Source organism: Notothenia coriiceps, unplaced genomic scaffold, assembly GCF_000735185.1.
Source record: "Notothenia coriiceps isolate Sejong01 unplaced genomic scaffold, NC01 NC01_scaffold00022018, whole genome shotgun sequence".
Classification (NCBI taxonomy): Eukaryota; Metazoa; Chordata; class Actinopteri; order Perciformes; family Nototheniidae; genus Notothenia; species Notothenia coriiceps.
Genome location: NW_011354719.1, coordinates 827,718 through 851,713, shown reverse-complemented (window position 1 = coordinate 851,713; position 23,996 = coordinate 827,718). Strand labels below are relative to the sequence as shown.

Genomic DNA, 23,996 nt, shown 5'->3' with positions numbered 1-23,996 from the left:
GGTGGGGAAAAAAATGCTGGTTTTGAGTCTGTTGGAGCTCCACCTCAGGCTGGGGAACCCTGAAGGCAGGAGGGAGAGGAGGCAGATGGAGGGATAGAATAGAAGAATACACAGTACCTTTATTGTCATTATAGGGATGGGAGGGGGTCTGTCAGGATGCTCATGTTATGTCACGGTTGTAGTTTTGTATGTCTCTGGTTATGGGTGTTTTCCTCCTTGTATATTGTCTGGTCCTTCTCCCTGTGTTTTTCCCCTGTCGTTAGTTTCCCTGGTGTGTCTAATTGTCTGATTGTGTTCACCTGTCGCCCTTGTGTTTCTCCTCCCCTGCCCAGCTGTTTCTCGTCTTGTGATTACCCCTCCCTGTATTTAGTCTTGTCTCTTCCTGTGTTCAGTGTTGGTTCGTGTTTTGTTTGTGACTGAGTTCACCGGTGAGTGTTCTGTTTTGTCCAAGTTATTATTTTATCCTTGAAATAAAGGCAATATCAGTGTAATCTGTATTTGGGTCCTGCTTGCTTCACCCACCGTATCAAGACCAAATATTTCCACTTTAAAATACTGTGCAAACTGAGAGAGAGCACTGCTGTTTGCCTTTTTTCTCATGCTTGCGCCACATTGTTTTCTTTCTTTACCATCATCTAGGTAAGCATGTGGTTTTAAAAGTCTTGAATTCTCTCAAACTGGTTTGTCAGGACAGGACAGGAAACGGCCAGGTGTTGCCAAAAAAACAAACCCTTTGGCTGTCAGTGTTGTAATCCGTGTTTGTTGATTTGCTACAGTACGTTTGAAAGGTCGTATTCACAGTGAAGCTAGCAAACGCTTTAAATTCTTTACTGTTGAGGAGGGAAAAGTTCAGGGTGTGTACATTCACAGAAAACCCATCAGACTTATTGTGGATTAGAAGAAACTCATTACCACAGTATTCAGCGCCAAATAAACACTTACCTATTTGAGCATTTAAGCGTGATTGTTCGATTAATGACTACTATTGTATTTATTTTTAAGAAGGTAGTCTCCTCTGTTTGGGTACAGGTAGTGTGTACCTGTCTGAGCCTGAGTCTGGCCCTGCTGCTCCTGCAGACTCTGGCTGTCCACAGAGATGCCGCTGTCGCTGTGCAGCTTCTCTCCCTCCGGGGACGGGGTCTGGTTCTGGTTGGCTGTGCAGTTGTTTGCTCCTTGCTTGTTCTGCTTACAGCTGTTCCACCTGAGCAAAGGGAATAAGACGAGAAGATGAAATAAAAGATTTATATTATTAAGTCATGTTTCTGGCCCTCCAAACATCTTTGATTTACTCTCTTTGGGGATATATCTGGCTCTTCAAATGCTGATAGCTCTATGGTGTTCTCCAGCTAGTGGCTAACTTTGCCCATTGGGTGCTGGTCATGTTTTGATTTGTTTTTAGCTTTCTTGCGAACAGCTGCTTGCTACAGCGACAAACTAATATAATGAGAGCAGTGAGGGTGTATCAAAACAGGGACATTTCCCTCGTATTACTTAAGAAAATGATATGATGTTGCTAAAATTATTCAAACCAAAGACATCAAAGCATCATGATTATGTATTGTTTTGGGCACTAGACCAGGGGTTCTCCACCGCAGAGACAGGCCTACACAAGACTATGTCTGAAATGAAGCGCAACTCAGAATGACTATATGGTAATCCTTCAGTGGTCGTCAGGTATCATGAAGCATCTTTTGTCTTACTCTGTGCTTTTTCCTCACCTCTTAAAGATGATGAAGGCCACGAGGCCGACTACAACGGCGGCCAGGATAGAGCAGTAGATGGGGATGAGTTTGTCGTTCAGATGGTAGATCGGCTCCTTAGAGTCACCATTGGTGGAGGTGGCGGTGCTGGGGGTACTGATGGGGGTGTCCGGAGGGCCCCCTGGTGGAAGGTCGTCGGGTGAAAAGTAATCATAGGTGGGCGTGAAGTTCGAATAGAAGAGGGGATCTTCAGAAACTGTAGGAGCTGTGAAAAATGAACCAAAACAGTGAAGTTTAGGAGCTTAAACACCAAAAACAATAAACTGAAAGAGACTTCATCTATAATCAAATCACAGGAAAACATTTTCTCACAGACTTTAAAATCGCAACACAGAGAGAAACATCTCCTGCAGGCTAAACTTCGCCCTACAATCGGCAGTAGCAGATGGAGAAACATACTGTTGGACTCTTTGATACGCTGCAGGATATTTTCAGCTACAAGATATGATTGAACTGTGTCGATGAATTAAATGTGGCTCCAAATATGACAGATCTTGATACTCCTACTACTCCTTTTCTACCAGTGTAAACATACATGTTCCTTGTGCCTCCAAACACATACAACATGCACACTCACACACACATTAAATCCCACATCACGCGGTCATTTCCCTTCCTCCCCAGGGACCCATTAACGTAGGTAAGAGCTATATGTCCATCCAGTCCTGGCCACTTTCCTCCCAGCATTAAAGCTAAGCAGTCGTGTTCGCTCCTCACCGCGGATGTAGAAACCTATCCTCGCCTGTCACTTACTTACAGTTACTCACATCGTCAACAGGAAACCATCCCGTTGGCTTGCAAGGGCTGTAAATATCTGGGGAGAGCCGCCAAGCCATTTCTCACTAATGAGGTGATAACATTTTTTATGAGAGCTTATTTGGATGGATGATTGAGCGGCTGTGGGGCTTTTAGCTGAAGGAATTATAAAGATGTGATGAGTACTTTATGGCAACACCAATATGCTGAACATCATATTAACTTATTATGTTAGAAGTCCATCCTTCTTGATCCTTAACCTCAGTCATTGATTTTTTTTTTCTCACTCAAAATAAGTCTTAATATGATCTTAGTTTCATGTTACTCTAAAGCCCAACAGCAAAGATGTTGCCTTGCAGGCTTATGTACACTGCATAACCCAGTTTCATTTAACATGTGACCCTTGATTAGTGTTTTGTTTTGTTAGCAGTATTTCTAGGTCTTGTAGTCCATGCAGTCATACAGTATCTCTATTTTAAAGGTTTCTGTTAATCATAGACATCTCAGTCTACAGGAATTTCCTCTTTCAGTGGTTTTTAAGTGCATGTCATTTACTAATAGGTCATGCAGCACGCTAAAACACATAAATGTTTTTCATGTAATGTTATTTAATGTACTATGACTATAAAATATGTTGTGAACTTTGAGGACTTTGGGTTTATTGCATTAAACTTAATTCAAACCCCCCTTACTTCTGTTCTCCTTTGTAAGACTTTGAGGAATCAATTCAAGCTTCAAAAATATTATTAAGCTTTAAAGGACACTACATTATTTACAGCCAGCAGAATCTCTACTAAGATGTTCTACATGTGACACAGAATCTAAAAGAAACTGAACCTTTGTTTGTATTGGAAGCCTACGCCCAGCACTGTCCAATCAGTCATTGGATAAATGTTCAATGCAATCTCAGGACCCATTAGGCATTGTTGGCGATTTGATTTTAAAATTAGTTGGTAGAGTGGCTGCTTGTAAATCAATCGGATCGTGGACGTTTGTTTTTATCTTGGAATTTAAAAGATGATTTTTCTTAATATTTCCTTCATAAGTCTAACAATGTTATATGCGTACTTTTAGTTTAAACACCAATATTATCTGCTAACAAAGTGCGTAAGTAACAGAAAATACAGACAGGCTTCTGAATATGAAGTGCTGCATATCAAATTCCTTCCCGTCCTCTTCAGTATCCCCCCCCCCAAAGACAAACACAGACACATACAGACACACCACCAGTACCACCATAGCTTGTCTCTCTCTACCCCTCACTCGAAACCAGACACCATTCATTGACAGAAATCTTCTTTGTCCAGCACAAATGCCCCCTCCTCATCCTTATCATTCAATCCCCTCTCTATCCATTTTACCCCTGGCTACACTATTGCTTGCTCCCATCAGGCATTTCCTTTTCTGTCAATCAGTCTTGTGGTCATTTGGATGCAATTTATTTTCTCATTGCGTCTGGTGAGCCCCCTCCACTGCTAGTGAACGCAACATCATTGTTGTCTAACCTTTTCAGTTATATCTTTTATTCATTTTGTTCATTAACCATTTATCACATCCTATATGCTTTACTCTGTGCATTACTGTGCTCTCCTCCCCTACATGAACAGTTAAAACAGGGCCCTAAGTGCCTTTACTGAACCTCTCACATCGAATTGTCTGGGCTTAGAGGGGAGTGACCCTCTTCTGCTGAGCTCAGCGTGTTTCGTGTTGCAGAGAGCCCAGTGGTTTCTGGACCGCTAGATTTATTATGTTTACACATTTAATGATCTGCTCAAGAACAACTCTCTTATACTGCACCTCTGAGGCTAGCTATTACAATAAAAACACCAAAACCATCCAAACAAAATAATCTTCAACTTCAGAAAATAGTGTACATAAACATATGCGTTTTAAAGAAAAAACCACACATGTACAGTATAGCTCATTACATATAAATAATATTGTCATGGAAATAAAAAAGACTGTTTCCTTGTTTTCCTCTATTTAAAGTTTAAAGTTTTTCTCATGTATTCATAGTTTCCTTTCTGCCTTCTCTGAATGTGCATTTAGGATTTTCCTGTCTGTCCTGCCCTCCAAATTGCAACAAATTCAAAATAAATAGTGCAAGCATTTAAATTAGGATGTTGCAAAGCATGGAATAGGGTAATTGTAATTCATCATGCCACAAAACAACCTATTCAATGCCTAACATGTGGGTTGGCATGTGTCTTTGTCTTGTGAAAAACATGTATATTCATATTTTGTGATTTTTAAGGGTTTTCAAATGGGTTCAAACTATTCTATCATATCTTATACTAAAAAACACTTATATTAAAATGCATCATAAGAGAAAATAAGGATTAGACCTTTAGTAAATAATGTGGATATTTCACGTCTAATACAAAGACCTATGGCTATCCGCATGATTGTTAGTTTTTCTTTTTGTGTACCTCCATAAATACCTGAGATTTTCTTCTACAATACTCAATCTCTGTCACCAAAATAGGATCCACATAGAAACCTAGTGATTTATTTTTCCAATTTTTGTATTATAGGAGTGCAAACTTGTGCTACCGGTCAAATTGTGTCTGCAACTTGTCATTGAACATTAGATCATAAAAACGGAAGGAAGGAGCAGTCAAAATGACAGGTTCAGTCCACTGTAGCTGTCAACAAACGTTTATTGTATTTATTGTAAAGCATTATTTGGTTGTTGGGGAAAATGCTGGAATTTTCCTCCTGGGTTTGTTTGATACTGATTAAAGTGTGACTGGAAACCTGGGCACATGTATACTTGCCAGCATTATGTGAGTAATAATCAAGAAAGATCTTGTTGCTCTCACATATGCAAGCTGTGTGTGTGTCATTTGTACTTAGTGAGTGTTTCTGTGTATGTGTGTGTTCTGTAGCGGCCACGCCTTGTGTAAAACTCTTCATTCATACCTCTTTCAAACAGGTGCTGCTGCTGTTTCCACAACATACACTTTAATAGCTGACTTTGGAGTTTAACAAAAAAGGAAAAGGAGGGGTTTCCGACACAAGCAAGTTTATTTTAATAATATGTTATTACTCATGAGCACAGCCGAGACTGCTGTCAAGACCCGCCCGACACCAATGACGTTTCACATCAACATTAAGTGTTCAAGTTGTTCCAAAATTCAAATTAAGGGATTAGTAAAGACTACGAAGAATGCTGTTGCCCCCGTTTTGTTGATTGATGTTGAACATTTGTGATTTATTTCGGCCCAGCATCAATCACTTTCTCTTTTCTCCTTGAGGCCCTTTGGCTCAACTCCTACCTTGCGTGACCCATCAAATGTTTCTGCTAACCTGGTGCCGTGTGTGTGTGTGTGTGTGTGTGTGTGTGTGTGTGTGTGTGTGTGTGTGTGTGTGTGTGTGTGTGTGTGTGTGTGTGTGTGTTCTGCGGCAGAATGTGATCAGCACTCGTAGAGGTCAACCAGGAAACCCGAGAGTGCAGAGGAGTAACTGCATCGCCTTTATCGACCAGGCCTCATTCTCAGCATCTGCTCTCCATCTCTTTCTGTTCTGCAGCTCCCTATCCTCTTCCTGTGTGCTGCTCTCATTCTCATGTATTATCTGTTATACAGTTCAGCTATGGGTTTGCCTTTTTTTCAGTTTCTGGTGCCGCTTTGTAATCAGTTGTAAATTCTAATCCGTGAAATATTTTTACTACATAATCTGGCAAACTTTCTTCTTGTTTCCCTATTTTAAAGAGGACATTTGATAATGTTCAGGTTTATATTTGTATTTTGTGTGACATGTTGACATGCTTTAATTTCCAAAAAGTAAAATAAGGCCCCTTTAAAACATAAATCTAAATAACAATAAAAATGTATGTGAAAGATAATCTGTAAATATTAGAAACATCTAGTTTGTTCTAATCCAAGAATGAGCAGTGATATAGAGTAGGGTATCTCTATGATGTGTTTGCACTTGCGAACTGAATGGCAGCCAATTTACACATTTTTGTAAAAACAATATATCTTAATCTCCAGAATTGTATTTTAAAAAAATGGAAAAACAAAAAAAGTAGCTTCTACTATGAGAGACATAAATCATTAAATGAGCCCACAAAACAAAGTGCCATGAAATTCCTTCTGTATGCCACATGTTGGTAATTAACTGTAGACCACTATGGCAGATAAAAAGATAAATATCACTGCGGGAAAGCCTTGGCAGGGACACAATCCCCCAACATGCTATAAATCCTTGAGTCCCGGGCAGAGCGTTTGGCAAAGAATGAACGGCACGAGCGAAAGCGCAAGTGTTGTCCTCACCCTTGCACCAGAACGGCCCACTCATGCCAAATCACCTAAAAAAAAAATGCACCCAGGAATGTCAAGCGGAAAATTCCTGGGGGATGGCAGACGAGTCACAGCCAAAGGGGTCAATTCTTGTTTGGCAGCAGAGAAGGAGACTCAGTCAGCTTTAAAAACCCTTTATTGTTACAATGCTCGTACTGTGTGGAGAAGGGAGCAAAAGGGTGAAGAGAGAAGGTCAGATGTGGCCGTAGAGCAGTGGAGATATGTGTCAGTAGATGTGTTGGAGACGAAGCCGTAGCCATACAATGAGTGACTGTGCAATACAAAGACTGTGAATTGTTGAGTCAGACTGGGGTTGGTCGATTTTTCACGGCTATTGATGGAAATCTGAAATGTCGTTGGCATCTTGCTCTTAATCATTTGTCTTTTTCACTTTATCTGTCGGATGCTTACTGGAATTAAACATTCGTCAACTTCCTTCCTCGCACAGTGACTGTCCAACCATAGTTAGGCACAGTATGCCTGTCAAACCGAAGCATTCTTTCATGAAGGCCCAAGCAAAAGTGATAAATGATATTTAAACAGTTGGGATGGAATATTATTGCCTTCAAAAACAGAAATTCAAGAGAAAGGTTTTTGAAATGGATTAAACTGTTTTAGTAGTAGTATTTTGTTGAGCCACATACTACGTTATACAACCGCTCATACTAATATGTCTTATTTCCACTGGTTATTATATATCAAGGTTTTGTTTTTTCTATTATCTGCTAAACTGACCAGGGCCGAAAGCCTGGTTTTGTTTACCTCTACCTTATCAGCCATTTTAAAATAAATGAATCAGTAGACATGCCACTTTTATCATTTATACTGCTTGTGTGATCGTCTTTCTTTATTTTCTACCTCAGACCTCCACATTCTCCCGTCCTTTGTGTCTTGATTCAGTTGAACTGGTCTTGCCCTGAGTGCAGTGCATGGGGCTGGTTAGCAGATCACGCTTTCTGACTCTTGGATCGTTAAGGTCAACCAAACTCAGGAAGGAAACGTCTCCCTCCTCCTACTCACCTATCAATTCAATAACCAAATGCACTTGGCCGATCACCCTCCCCTCCTCTCCCCCCTTTTGTTTCTTCTTAACCGCACCCACTCGACCTTCATCCTCCATATGCTGTCTCAGATCTGTTATGTGTAATAAGTCATCATATTGATTTCAATCTGTGCGTAGGAGAATCGGTGCCCGTCTGCATATGGCCTCTGGTGTGGTTTTGTGACTCATATTTGAGTAACCTCTTTGTTGTGCATGTATGTGCATGAATAATTCTAATTATTGCATACTGCAAACCTCAACCTGTTGCCCCTGCTGCCAAAGGGCCAGAAACCCAGGTTTTGGGTGATAGGTCAGGCCAAATATGTGCGTCAATCCTGGGTACAATCTCAAAGAGGACCAGGGTCAACAAGTGAAAACCTCTGTTTCCTCGAGCCTTGAGGGCTCATAGCCAAACCTCAGACTGATAAGAACTGGCAGCGACTTCTCTGTCAAACTCAAGCATTGCTCACTCTACTTCAATCATTGTGTGAAAGGCTTTTGTCACAGTGTGTTGACAGTGGCTGGCCAACCCCATTTTTAAAGTGCATTTTTAAAGAATCTCTCTCTGGGATTGACAGTTATTACCCTGCGATCAGTCAAGTAATTACCAAGTCATGTTATAAAACAGTTTCATATTTTGTTCTGTACTCTGAAAATCTGACTTGCCTACATCCCTGTGTCCTACAAATAGTCTTTATATAGGAACTTTTCACAATTGTGTTGGGTTAACAAACATCGTTTTTTTATTGAAATATATTAAACCATGAAAGTGTAAAGGTAATGACTGTGGGAAAAGAGTCCTGCATTTGATTGAGGTTTAGGGAACAAAAGTAATCAGCTAAAGATTGTGCAACATTTTTCAATGGTGTGGTTGCTATACTATTTTAGCAGAGAACAAATACATTAGCAGGGAACATTGTCCTGGTACATTTTGAAACGCCAGCTTCATTAAATAACATTTCCTCATGTTAATAGAAAATGTAATTTCCAGTTTCAAATACATAATTTCCTGCTGTCAAAGTTGTCATACAGTATTGGTTTCTCTTAGTTTTGATAACATGGTAGATGTCACTTTGAGGGGGCGTATAATTAGAGCGCTAACCAACTTCACTTGTCTCGTGTTGTCGTGACCCCTGAAAGGATTGGGGGGGATTATGCCGCGCTGTTTAGCACACATCCCCAGAGGAAACTCATACTGCCTGATCTTTCCACAAAGACCCCCTTTCCACTTGCAATCCTTCCCTGACCTTCAACCTCTGACCTTGCTTTGCGGCTTCTAGAAGAGGGGAAGTTATATCACACACTAGATAAGCATCTTGCCTTCAGACCCTCAACTCTGTAGGTCTATAACGTAACAAAGTCTGGTCCACATAAGCATGTTTTAGCATCACAGAGATGAAGAGTGTGTTTTTTCCTCGTAAGACTAAAAAAAAACCTCTAATCCATTTTAAAGAACAGGGAAATTGAATTTTCACCCCACCTAAAAGCTGAGCTTGTATCCACAAAAAGGGGAGATTTCCCTACTGGCCAAATCAAATATAAACCAAACAATAACAGCAGGAAATCCAGCTTTCTATCTAAAGATAACCTACAGTACAGTCAAGGTGATGTCCTGGTTCCTCCACCTTCAGTTAAACTATGTTTCCAATATCTCATGTTACGACTTGTATGTTCACGGGCAATGGCCTTCTCCTCTCTCTCCCTCCACCATCCTGACTGCTTTTAGCCTTCATGCCTGTGTCGCCTGACTCCACAACACTAATGGATGAAGACGTCTGGCAGCACTACAGATTTGTAAGTGCTGATAACGCTTGTGCTTGGGCAAAAAAGATTACATTAGAAATAAAGAGCATATGATTGGGTTAAAGTTAGCAATAACATATGATGATGAAGCCCATACACAGTGAGCCGTGTGCCTGGAATCACAGCAAAGTCACATTCATCATGAAGTATACTGTATTAGCTATCTTAAGGATGTTTTAGTATTGGAGCTCTGGCTTCTTATATCTTGATATTGGATAAATCATCTCTGTCCATCACGCTTCTTTGACAAACCACAAGTTGAATCAGGCTGCATTAAGGCATCCTCCTCAATGGAAGATGTTTTTAACAGAAGCGGGGCACTTTGTAGAAAAACATCAATACATGTTGTGTGTCCACTTCTTCTTAATAAATAACCTCTTCTGTTTGTGGGACTTTCCCTGGTTTTTACATAGCTGGGCAGACGTTGAGCAATTTATTAATCGTTCATGTTGCGTTTACTCACACTACTTGTCTAATCAATATGTGCACAGTCAAAATATACCACTTATATGTTGTAGAGTTTGATTAATCAGTCACGAAAACATTTCAATTACTCAAATTAACACGAGTCTTAGAAATCTAAAGTTATTAGGTCCATTTCTCATTACATTTGTTCCATTGCTTTGCTCAGCTCTATCGTTAGACAGTAAATATGTACAGACACTGTTGTTTATTCTACAGAGTCTACTGACTTATTGTATTTACTGACCACAAACAGCTTTCCTGGCCACAGCAGAACTTCAGAAGTCCGTCTTCTCAATGGAATGGCATTTATCTTTTTTGGTAGAGGCCTAATGTGTCCCAACACCTTTAACTGACTGTCTCTATATTGAACACAACCCAAACTGATATCAACCGTCCATCAAACTCTCAGTAAAACATAGAACAAGCCCATTTCCAAATTGCAAAGACATGTAGTGGGATCACTGGGATCACTAACGTTAGTAAATCTAGTAACACAATGTCAAATTTGCAAGGCAATATACAGACGGTTTCCGGTCAGTTTCCTACTTGAGTACATTCCAACAATACGACCATTTCCTCAGAAATGTTGGCAGAAGAGAGAGATGCAGTGCCATTTGGCCCAATTTAATTTTTTGGGGTTTTATTAGATTAAACAGATGGATGGGGAAAAGGGGAGAGAGCAATTTTCAGGTTTGCAAATATTACAGCACTGTACTTATAACTACAACAAGTATATTCTTACTCCAATAACAAATAGTACAAGTTTACCTCAGTTTATCTATGTTGACAGTAGCCGTGTGCAAAACCAGAATAGTCTAACCAAATTTCTGACATGGATCCACAATAGCCGTATTGTTGATCATTCAAACATTAACGTAAATTGGTATCATGACCCTCCTAAAAATGAAGTCAACCATGTTGAAATTAAGCCAGCTTTTGAGATCCGATAGCAGGGTTCAAATCAAATGTTATCCATACAGTGTCATCAAACTCAAGCAGCAAATATCCATTGATATGTGCAAGATGTAGACCCTATAGTTTAAAAAAAAAATAATAATCCTCTAGTGCAGCGGTCGGGAACCTATGGCTCTTCCGGTGACGGCATATGGCTCCCAGACAATTTTGAGTTGAAAAAAAAAAATAAAAAATAAAGAATCAGTTTGGAACTGATTTAAAAATACTTGTGATATTTCTTAATAATACTGTGTAATTTTAAAGTAAACAGAAATTAGTTTTGAAGATACATTTCACGGGTCACGGGTCACCCGTGGGTCGAGTCGGGAACCAATGGCTCGCGAGCATGTCCGGGTCATTGTAAAGGTGAAGAAATCAATTTGATCAGATCAGATAGCCAACTAGTTTATCCGCTTCAACCCTTGTAACGGAAAAGATGGCGAAAAGAAAAAAAGACGATGATTACCGTGCATTCCAGGCTGCGTGGACAGAGGAATTTGCATTTGTGGAGAGAGCAGGATCTGCGGTATGTCTAATATGCAATGATAAAATTCCATCGATGAAACGGTCAAATATAAAGCGGCACTTCGATACGCACCATGCTTAATTTGCATCGAAATATCCAGCGGGGGACAGCAGGAAAAGGGCATGCGAGGAGCTACAGCGGAGAGTGCAGACGAGTCAGCAGCAACTACGTGTGTGGACCAAGCAAGGTGACGGGAATTCCACTAGCTTTGCGGGTGCTTTGGCAATAGTAAGGAATGGAAAGCCATTCACAGATGGCGAGTATGCCAAAACATTCATGCTTGATGTGGCCAATGAAATGTTTGATGACTTCCCAAATAAAGACAAGATAATCAAACGAATAAAAGACATGCCCCTGTCAGCAAGAACTGTGCACGATCGTAGCATCATGATGGCAAAATCAAGTCGAGGAAACACAAATTAAGGACATAAACGCCGGGACATACTTTTCTCTCGCGTTAGATGAGTCAACAGACGTTAGCCATCTATCTCAGTGCAGTATAATTGCCAGGTATGCTGCAGGTGACACACTGCGTGAGGAAAGCTTGGCTGTTTTGCCAATGAAAGGGACAACAAGAGGAGAGGATTTATTCACGTCTTTTATGGAGTTTGCTAAAGAAAAAAAACTACCGATGGATAAACTCATTTCTGTCTGTACTGATGGTGCACCCTGTATGTTGGGGAAGAACAAAGGATTTGTAGCGCTTCTCCGTGAACATGAAAAGAGAGCCATCCTAAGTTTTCTTGGATGAAAAGAGAGCCATCCTAAGTTTTCTTGGTGAGGTGATGTCGCTGGTCATTCGAGTGGTCAACTTTATTGTTGCCCGAGCTTTAAATGATCGCCAGTTTAAAGCTCTGTTAGAAGAAGTTGGGAATCATTATCCCGGTCTGCTTTTACACAGCAACGCGCGTTGGTTGTCAAGGGGGAAGGTGCTCAGCCGTTTTGCAGCTTGCCTGAGTGAAATCCGGACTTTTCTTGAAATGAAAGGCGTCAAGCATCATGAGCTAGACAACACTGACTGGCTCCTGCAGTATCACTATCTCGTGGACATAACTGGCCATCTGAACCAGCTCAATGTGAAAATGCAAGGTATTGGAAATACAATCTCATCCCTTCAACAAGCAGTGTTTGCATTTGAAAGCAAGCTGGAAGTCTTTCTCAGGGACATTGAAACAGGTCGTCTTCTGCACTTTGAAAGACTGCAACAATTTAGAGATGCATGCTTAGCAAGTGACTCCACTCAACATCTGGATCTCCAGCAGCTAGCTGGCTTTACGTCCAATCTCCTGCAGTCATTCAAAGCACGTTTTGGAGAATTTCGTGCACGCACTGGTCTTTTCAAGTTCATCACTCATCCACATGAGTGTGCAGTGGACAAAATCGACCTGACATGCATCCCCGGGGTCTCTATCGGAGACTTTGAGCTGGAAGTTGCTGACCTGAAGGCATCAGACATGTGGATGAGTAAGTTCAAGTCACTTAATGGAGAGTTGGAAAGTCTTGCGCGACAGCGAGCAGAGCTGGCGAGGGAACACAAGTGGACAGAAATGAAAAATCTTCAACCTGAAGACCAGCTGATTCTTAAAACTTGGAACGAGCTTCCTGTGACATACCACACAATGCAGCGTGTGAGTATTGCCGTATTGACCATGTTTGGCTCTACATATGCATGTGAGCAGTCATTCTCGCATATGAGGAACATTAAGACCAACCTACGCTCACGTTTAACTGATGGAAGCCTCAACGCCTGCATGAAGCTCAACCTCACCACGTATGAACCAGACTACAAGGCCATCAGCAAAACCATGCAGCACCAGAAGTCGCATTAAAAGTAAGACATATTTAATTTATTATACGTTAAAAATACTATATGGCTCTCAATGAAATATATTTAGAAATATTTGGCTTTTATGGCTCTCCCAGTCAAAAAGGTTCCTGACCCCTGCTCTAGTGTGACTTAGATATAGCTCAAAGTGAAGCATAACATTCCCAAAACAGAAGGAGACAGTCACAAAAAGATATGAAGGATAAATCTAAATAAGTTTCACTGTCTGTTTTACTCATTACTGGCTCCTTGAAGTAGCCCCATGGGGTAAACTGAAAGGCCTCATGATAGTGCAGACGGGATCATGGGAGAGGCACAAAAGAGTCCCTTCAGCCTGAGACTGGCTCTGTTCTCACACTGTGATAACAACGTCCTCCAAACCGCTGCCCCAACAGACGGCATGGCTGATCAACAGACTCCTTTTATTGTCATTTCACAAAAGCGTTGATTTAATCTGTAAGGCATCAGGTCATTGGAATGAGAAGTTACTGCAGCCATAAGGAATTTGTGATTAGGATTGTGATACACACAGGGTGCTGTGCAATAAAAGAAATTCAGAGATGTGACCTCCTTCTAAACCTCTCCATAGAAAGAGTGTAGTCTTTGTGTCTGTGGATGGGATGAGTCGACGAAGACAATGAGACAAGCTTTGGCGTGGCATTTAGGTCCATGGGCCCACAGTGTCTATAGTGTTGATTATGTGGTTTCACTATCCGTACAGAAAAATATGTGCTCACATAAATCCTTTTCAGGCCATTATGACCCCGGCTGATGCTCTCCATCATTCAACTTTACTGGCCCCTGCACAGAAGTTCATGGTAAACTTGCCAAGTGTTTTGATAGGGTCCTCCCAAAGCCATTAGCTAAATATCTTAGCAATAAATAATAAATCTCCAAACAAGTGAATTAAGTGCCTTGTTAAATGGATGGATCAGGTTCCGCAGAATTTCACTTTACCTCATAACTCAGAGTGAAACAATCCCATGAATGCCTTATTCATCTCCCTGCATGAGGTTTATAGTGCGTTAAGTGTTGAACTGAATTGCTAATATTAAAGTGCGGGTTCACACAAGTTGGAAAATATGTAAAGATACACTGGGAACATCTAAAGTGATACTTCATTTTACCAATTGTATTATTGTATTTTTTTTATGCAGATTTGTTTTACCTGAATATAAAGTTGTGAGACGTACTATATCGCTATCAAATTTTGTATTGACTTCTTCAAATGCTTTCCAAATTACTGTTCATATTAATGAACTGTGCCGTGGATACTTTAAATATTAAATGGAGCCCCAGCTTGTTGTATTGATTTAATGATTTTAACAGGCCTGAAAATATTCATATACATTTTTTTCAATATGTTGAAAAGGACCCACGATGAAAACTGTTAACGGACTAAGTGATAATGCCAGATATTCAAAAGAGATTAATATAGTAACGATTTTTCCCCAAGCTTTTTGATAACCAGTTGATGGTCCCAACGTATTTAATAGCACGGCTAGCTGATCCCCCTTGTTTCCAGTCTTTGTGCTAAGCTAAGCTAACAGGCTGCTGGCCGTACCTTCAGAACTACCAGACTAATTTGTTCGTGGTATCGTTCTTCTCATTGTCTTCTGGTCAAAACAGCAAATAAGCAAGGTTAAAGACACTCAATGTAATATAACCAGGCCCATGTGGATGTCTCTGTTTTTAAATAATCAGGGCATCATTTTATAATACTGTAATATACTGTACATTTCACTATGAGCATCTGTAAAGCTAATTGTCTTACCTTGACAAACGGTATCAGTCGTAGAAGTGCAGGCCTTTAACAGCATATCTTCATCGCAGGTGGTGCAGGGGATGCAGGGCTCCCGAGAGCTTTCCTGGTCCGAGTACGTGTCCTCTTCGCACTCCTCGCACACCGTGTCATGGTCAAACTCGCAGCTGTACAGCATCCCCTGGCCCTCAGGACATTTTGTGCAGTGCTCACACTGTTGAGAGATTGTATTCAAGTAGTAGCTGTAGTTGCAGACACAGGTGGCGTCGTTGGAGTCTGTGCAGGGCGACTTCATGCGGAGCAGACCTGAGCACATTGTGCACGGCTGACATGTCTCTGTGTGACTCAAGCTTTCTGAGAAGGTTTCACCTGAAAGGAGAGGGAAGAAAACAGCCATGAAATGTTTTTATCAGCCAGAAGTCTGACCTTTGTTTCATCAGACATCATTTTGAAAGCATGTACAATACTTGATATGCACAATACTTTGACATGGTTGGTGTCACTCCAGTGTCCAGTGTGGAATCTCTTTTTCATTTTCAATTTAGACAGAAGACTGTGTCATTTTAAGTGTGTTGAAAAATGTGATATTCAAATGATTGTGATTGCATAGATGAAAAGCACAATCCCAGTGCAATATGTTTGCATTTGACTCCTTTTGACTTTAAAGTGTTCTTCCTTCTACCTGATTACAGATCTGGAAATGATTTGTCATGCTTTTATCTCAACATCTTGGTATTAATAAATAATCCTTTATCCACTAATTTAACATCTCCTTTTTCTGCTAAAATACTTTGTATAACACTTCAAGCCTTTATTTAGGTACTCACACACTTCTTATCCACTTTTATTAAATCGTTTCCCTTTATTACAGTTTTAATAGTTTAGTCTTTTACTTTAGTTTTAGAGTCAACAAAGTGTATATTCTGTTTTTAAAAGCAAAGTGTTTAGTTTATAATTGGATCATATCTATGCAAAAGTATAGTTGTTATTTCTAAATTTAGGAAATGCTTTCTATGGACACTTTGGGATTGAGCTGTCCATAGTCACAGTAACACGGGAATTCAGTGTAAGGGTCATCCTCTGTGGTGGATATGTAACTGCATGGGTCACTTACAATAACTCATATAAAATAAATGAGTATGCAGCAACATTGTCTTTTTCAGATGGTGCTCGTACATAAATCACAATGTGTTTCATAAATGCTCTATCTACCTGACAGATATATCTGCAGAGGACGCAATCAATATTTCATGTTTTATGGAATTGTGTTTCGGCTGGATAGGGAACTGGGAAACACACTAAATTATTCAACAGATAGATGCGTGTGTATGTGTGTGTGTGTGTGGGGGGGGGGAGGGTTGTGAAAGTATGACCTCAAAATCTCTTCAGTATTTCTAAACTGTTAACAAGCATCATTTTCATTTATTCGAAAGTGAAATACTTTTTAAATGATCTTAAACTTAATATATTTTACTTTTGAATTATTACTGGCACATAACAATTGTTTACATACCGTCATTAGGTGTGAAAAGTTCACGGTTCACCATTTTCTTCAACTTCATAAACCAAACCACACCCTCAAATTTCTGCAAAAATCTATTTCAAAAGCAAGCTGAGACAGAGACCTATTTTTGACCTAAACTGGTGCTGCAACTATTATTTACATTTTTTAGAGCGGTTTAATTCATCTCCTGATAAATTGAACTGTTTTTGTCGGAAAATGTCCATTACAATTGGCCAAAAGTGTCTTCAAATATCTTGTGTGCCAACCAACAGTCTAGATTTGTTTTGTAATAAGTTGCAAGGAAACCCATTTTAGCAGCTGGTACTAAATCATTTTTTTAGTCTACTTATTTTTTTAATTTCAGTTTAAACCCAACCCAACTAAACTGAGTGTGTTAGGAGATAAAGGGAGTTGTCACATGGCATATCAAGTTGTCAGTGCGTGTGCTTCCGGCCCACCAACCACGGCGAGCTCTCTGATGAAGCAGAGATTAAATCCAGAGATGAGGACGGATAAACAGAGACCAATGTTTGTCCTTGAAGACATAACTGGGTCATTTGAGATGAACATATCCTAAATTGGTTTGGTCCATCGCGGATCCTTTTGTTTAATTATGTCTTTAAGGACAAACAGCGGTTCAGTCTTAACCTGTTACCCCCCACCCCCCTCTCCACCCCCCCACGATTCCCATTATCTCCTGCATCCACTCCTCAAACAGACACACATCCTCAGACTACCCTCACCTACGCACCCCACGCATGCTCTCAGAGCCATTATCATAATGCCATGCATCAATAATGCAAGTCAATACATTAATAACGCTAGCCTGGAGCATTGGGGGGAGGGGGGGTACCTAAAGGGGGGTGGGGGCCCGACTAAGGGGGGGTAGGGGGGCAGTCTTTTTACAGACAGTCTTTTCCTGGCTCAGCATATTGAACCAGAACACTTGACTTGTTTTTAACACCCTTAAAGGACTCCTTACTTTATATACACTGGCTACAGCACAGGGTGTGTGTATGTGTGTGAAAAGTGTATTTTAATACTCTATTTTTAGGATAAATAATTAAGCAATTTAATCCAGGCTTGATTGATTTATTATCTCTTGTTTGGCATTATGATCGCTAAGGGGATCATTTGGTTTGATCCGTACTTGATTGTTAATTCATTAGGATGTGCTGTTTTGATGGTTGTCTTTATTAGGTTGTGTGTATATGAGGGTTTTAAAGTTATGATTCATGTCATCACATTTTACTTTAATCTGTCATCACCCATAGAACATAAACATTCAGAAAAAAGAATGTTGGCATCCATTGCTTTTTTTCAAATGTTAATGGAATTTTGAGAAAATTTGCAAAAGAACATTGGTATCCAGAAATCCTAACGAGAAACCAGTAAAAAAACACCTACTAAAGTTGAGACGAGGGAACGGGACACATTTAAGGGTTTTGGAACTCACCATTTTATTGGGAGTGTGTTCATTTATTAATGTGAGGAAGACAAATCATTTACATGCCATTTGCAATCACGTTTTAAAGCTTGATTAGAGCTTCTCTTTGACAGTATATTAAATGTAGTGATAATTGTTCTTATGCTTCAAAATCATATTTAGACGAGAGGGATAACATCCAGATATAAATGAGTGTAAACTGTAATTAAAGTACTATATATATTTGTACAATTCATTGGTATTTTGGTTATAATCTTTAATAAACTGAATTGATGAGCCTTGGGTGATTATGTGGTCTCTAGTAAATGAGTGATGCTAAAGGACAGGAAGAGAAAGTGGAAAAGACAAATAAGGTCAGTCCGTGTCTGTGTGCTGAGTAAATGTGTGGGAGGTTTGCGTGTTTGTGTTTGAACCATTAGCTGTTGGCTGAGAAGTTGTCCATATTCCAGCTGTACATGCCCTGTTTCATATCCACCATCTGTTCATTCATCCAAACTCCTCCATGCGTTTCAGCAGACCCTCCTTTTGAGTACATCTCGGCCCCTGTTAGCTATCTGTACTAAATGAAGCCTGTACACTGTCTGGACACCAACAGTCTGTCTCTTATAAATGCATGATCCTATCAACTGTGGGCAGCAGGCCTGAAACAACATGAGTGGGAGTTGATGTTGAAAGATAATTAGCAAGAAAGATTGTCAGACATCAAATATAAATAGTTTCTACTCACATCAGAGTGAAAATGAAGTTGCATAGAACGAAGATGCATCTTTAAGAGCATATACAGTGGGGCAAAAAAGTATTTCGTCAGCCACCAATTGTGCAAGTTCTCCCACTTAAAAAGATGAGAGAGGCCTGTAATTTTCATCCTAGGTATACCTCAACTATGAGAGACAAAATGAGAAAAAAAAATCCAGAAAATCACTGTCTGATTTTTAAATAATTTATTTGCAAATTATGGTGGAAAATAAGTATTTGGTCACCTACAAACAAACAAGATTTCTGGCTCTCACAGACCTGTAACTTCTTCTTTAAGAGCCTCCTCTGTCCTCCACTTGTTAACTGTATTAATGGCACCTGTTTGAACTCGTTATCAGTATAAAAGACACCTGTCCACCACCTCAAACAGTCACACTCCAAACTCCACTATGGCCAAGACCAAAGAGCTGTCAAAGGACACCAGAAACAAAATTGTAGACCTGCACCAGGCTGGGAAGACTGAATCTGCAATAGGTAAGCTGCTTGGTGTGAAGAAATCAACTGTGGGAGCAATTATTAGAAAATGGAAGACATACAAGACCACTGATAATCTCCCTCGATCTGGGGCTCCACGCAAGATCTCACCCCGTGGGGACAACCTCCTTCCATCAGCAAGGGCATTGAAGATGAAACGTGGCTGGGTCTTTCAGCATGACAATGATCCCAAACACACCGCCCGGGCAACGAAGGAGTGGCTTCGTAAGAAGCATTTCAAGGTCCTGGAGTGGCCTAGCCAGTCTCCAGATCTCAACCCCATAGAAAATCTTTGGAGGGAGTTGAAAGTCCGTGTTGCCCAGCGACAGCCCCAAAACATCACTGCTCTAGAGGAGATCTGCATGGAGGAATGGGCCAAAATACCAGCAACAGTGTGTGAAAACCTTGTGAAGACTTATAGAAAACGTTTGACCTCTGTCATTGCCAACAAAGGGTATACAACAAAGTATTGAGATTGACTTTTGTTATTGACCAAATACTTATTTTCCACCATCATTTGCAAATAAATTCTTTAAAAATCAGACAATGTGATTTTCTGGATTTTTTTTTTTCTTCTCATTTGTCTCTCATAGTTGAGGAATACCTAGGATGAAAATTACAGGCCTCTCATCTTTTTAAGTGGGAGAACTTGCACAATTGGTGGCTGACTAAACACTTTTTTGCCCCACTGTATGCAGTTTACGTACTACATATATGATTATACACAAACTGTAACCTACATGCTAAGCTATTCTAAGCACGTCCACTGCATAGCACATGATACTAAACCCTGCTTTGGCTTTCCATTAGCAAAATTGTGATTACTACCTGGTGCTTGAGAGTTGACGTTTTAAGCAAGCTAAGTCAATAGAAGTGCCTTTAAAATGCTGCAGCCCACTGATTGGTCAGAGATACTTGTCAGGATACAACTTGCACAATCAATCCGTTTTTAAAAGCCAAGCTGCCATATGACAATAGTGATTCAATATTTTTATTCCTCAACCCAGATTTGAAAGAATGGCTGCTTGTAAACCTATGCTGTAACTACGCTGAACATGCAGAGAAATGGCGTTCCTCCGTTTGAATAAGATGAACGGATTCAGCGAGGTCTGCTGAAGATGCACTTTCACATGTCAGTGCAAAAGTGATCAGCTGATAATGAGGTCTAGACTTGGGCACTACTATTTGTATTGGAAAACCAAATAAAGACCTTGTACCCAAAGTGAAACGAGTCAAGTCCTGCAGTAATAATGGGGTAAGGTCAATAAGTTAACTGTCAATAGACAAACAACCGACTAATGTTTCAGTCTTGTTATTGTAATGCTTTTTCATACTCGCACTGCAGCTCCATCAGCTTGCATTACTGATGAAATCAATATGTTTGTCCTGTTTTTAAAATATCATTAGGATGTTTCTGGTGGAGAGCTCTATCTGCTTTGCATTTCTCTTTTTCCATGAGCGTGTCTGGCCTCGTGACAGTTTTGAGAGCCTGCCACAGTCTGTGTTTGTTCCTGTCTGAGCAGAACAAGCACTGGAGAGGGAGTGAGATTTATCACCCTGTGAGCCTTCATGTTGTGCAACACAGAGCTGCAACCACAGAGACACAGCTAATGTCTTTATTAAAATAACTTTAAACCTTGAATTGGTTCTGTAGCAATTTGTACATTTCTGTCTCTTTATATCGTTACAAGGCAACAATATATTATAATGATGTAACTCCTGATCTGACACACACTTCTTCTAAAATTATAAATCATTCCAAATGAAAATATAAATGATTCCTCTATGTCTTTATCATGGCTTCTCCCATGACCTTACGTCTCAATATTTCTCTGAGTGAGAGGGTCCTTAGCTCAGGGTTTCCCATCCTTCACTGACCCAGGGTTTTTGATAACCACTTCCTCGCCTCGACGCAGGATAGTCAGGGAATTCATGAGAGGAAAAACTGTGGGAACAGTTCAGGAACTGGCTGAGGACCAACCCTGGCCTCTTCAGGCTTAAAAGACCTTTGTTCTCACATTAGAACTGTTGATTTGTTTTCCCTTGCGCTCAAGCAGAAATATACCTCTATGTCCATTTGGGCTCTTTGGTCTGCAGTTTACAAACGATGCGTTTTAATCCCAGTGCCAAAACAACTTGTCTGATGCTTTTCAACTCCAACAACATTTTCTAGCTGGTCCACCTCTTGAATCCTCTCAATATCGGTGTCCTCATAAAGTCTTACGGTCCAGCACAGCTTCACTCCCTACATGGTAAGGGTCAGGAAGAGGGCAGTAATGCTGGACCACAGATAGGCCCGGCATCTTTTCTTCCTGCTGTCTAGCTCAATAAGTTAAGGATTTACATTTCAGATCTGCACAATAATGGATCCAAACTGATTTTAAGGTGTATTATGTTTAGTAATTAAAAAAACTGGGATCTGTTTTTATCCACACCAGAGGCAATTGCAGGCAGTTGGTGAAAACTCGACAATATCTAAGATCAGATGGATTTCAATGAAATGATTTTGATGATCCTCTGACATTCCATCAAGCTCATTTCTTCTCCTTTAAAAAAATAAAAACTCCTGGATTGATTGCCATAAAAGGAGACAATGGACTTTATGACCTTGGATGATCCCATTTCCATTCAGCGCCATATACAGGTAAAAATGTAATTTCTTCAATTTGTAACCAATCTTCTTTAAACCAATGTCATTCTCATTAGCCTCAGACATACTTTCTTAAGTGCCTTTTGCAGAGAGTGATCACAGTGCATGCTCAATTGCAAGTCTGCTGTCTTCTTGCTCTCAATTTTTAGTGCGTTGGTGTCATGTGTAGTGTTATTTGTTTGACTGGGAAAAAACAGAAGGCATTTTAATAGCCTCCTTTTTTTCCGGCTTTGTCTGTTTGTCCATCAGTAGGAATTTGGGAAACATTTCTCAACCTGATGTTCATGAAGCTTGGGGGAAGGGACAGAAAGGAATACATGACATGAGTGAGGGACAGAGTGTGTGACTGTGTGTGTGTGACAGCTGTTTTTTGTGTTACTCACTGTCCAGGCAGGCGGTGCAGCCGGTCTGCGCGTGTCCGCAGCGCCTGCTGACGCCCTCCCCGGGCAGACACTGCTTACAGCATTCTCCGATGGATGTATACTTTCCCGACAAACAGTCCTCCTTATTAGCTAGAGCCCCAACCTGCCAATCACAACAGAGATCATCGTGAGTGGGACAAGCAAATAAACAATTGCATTCAGCAGCATCCAACAACAATACACAAAAGGACCGAATTGTTATAGTTACAAAAACTATATTTATTGTCCCGAATTGTAAAATGCAAGCAAAGCACAGATGTTTTTTTCTCTGTTTCCAGATGCCTGGAACAGATATAAACATTCTGTATTTCACAAGAAAAACAATAGAAAGAAATACTTTGTCTTTAATCATCCGGGGTCTCCGAATAGGTTTACTTTGGAACCGCTAAAAGTCCCAGCGCAGGGATCGTGCAACAGGATGCAAGATAAATATAAGAGGGTGTGAGATGATTAATGGGATGGGAGAGAAGAAAATGCTGATTTCAGCACACAATAAGGTAAATTGTTCTGGCTCCTTTTTCTATTTTCTATGTGCTTGTAAAATATATAATGACTTTTTCTTTTTGAGCTTCTAAAAAGATTCAAATGAAACAATTGGAGGAAGAATAACTCTTCTGTTGCGCAGCTTACAACACGTAGAAACAATGTGACGTCTTTGACATAGGTTGCAATGCTTTACTTTCAAAGGGTCAAGATTTGGATACCACTGGTTCTATCCACATGTATACACATGTATAACACTCACATGAACCTTACATCTCATTTTCACTCTAATGCATCTATGTTAACATATTTCAAATTTCCCAGCAACGACTAAATTCCGGAGTGGTGGTTTGTTACTGGACTTCTGTGCTAGTCATGGATTGGCCATAACAAACACCATGTTCGAACATAAGGATGCTCATAAGTGTACGTGGTAAGTAAGTCGGACCCATTTCCGGTGAGGGTTGGCCTCCGCCAGGGCTGCGCTTTGTCACCAATCCTGTTTGTAATATACATGGATCGGATTTCGAGGCGTAGTCGTGGGCGAGGGGGTCTGCAGTTCGGTGGACTAAGGATTGCACCACTGCTTTTTGCAGATGATGTGGTTCTGATGGCTTCATCGGTCTGCGACCTTCAGCACTCACTGGATCGGTTCGCAACCGAAGCGGCTGGGATGAGGATCAGCACCTCCAAATCTGAGGCCATGGTTCTCAGCAGGAAACCGATGGACTGTCCACTCCAAGTAGGGAATGAGTCCTTACCCCAAGTGAAGGAGTTCAAGTATCTCGGGGTCTTGTTCTCGAGTGAGGGAACAACGGAGCGTGAGATGGGTCGGAGAATCGGAGCAGCGGGAGCGGTACTGCAGTCGCTTTACCGCACCGTTGTGACGAAAAGGGAGCTGAGCCAGAAGGCAAAGCTCTCTGTCTACCGCGCCATTTTCGTTCCTACCCTCACCTATGGTCATGAAGGATGGGTCATGACCGAAAGAACGAGATCGCGGATACAAGCGGCCGAGATGGGTTTTCTCCGCAGGGTGGCTGGTGTCTCCCTTAGGGATAAGGTG

The 23,996-nt window shown here is 40.6% G+C and overlaps 1 protein-coding gene and 1 long non-coding RNA gene across 2 annotated transcripts in view; one reads left to right on the top strand and one right to left on the bottom strand.

The window, feature by feature from the left end:
• LOC104953582 (uncharacterized) overlaps positions 1–15,958 on the top strand; it is a 34,620-nt gene extending 18,662 nt beyond the window's left edge. The window contains exons 2-3 of the long non-coding RNA XR_799242.1: positions 9,589–9,656; positions 15,269–15,958. This is a non-coding gene — a long non-coding RNA (uncharacterized lncRNA). The remainder of the gene's footprint in view (positions 1–9,588; positions 9,657–15,268) is intronic.
• The window catches only part of ngfrb (nerve growth factor receptor b), a 34,272-nt gene that overhangs the window by 2,114 nt on the left and 8,162 nt on the right, over positions 1–23,996 (bottom strand). Inside the window, exons 2-5 of the mRNA XM_010780534.1 lie at positions 22,412–22,553; positions 15,210–15,566; positions 1,719–1,965; positions 1,041–1,201 (exon numbers count right to left, since the gene is read on the bottom strand). Of these exons, the coding sequence (XP_010778836.1) occupies positions 1,041–1,201; positions 1,719–1,965; positions 15,210–15,566; positions 22,412–22,553 (907 nt within the window). The remainder of the gene's footprint in view (positions 1–1,040; positions 1,202–1,718; positions 1,966–15,209; positions 15,567–22,411; positions 22,554–23,996) is intronic.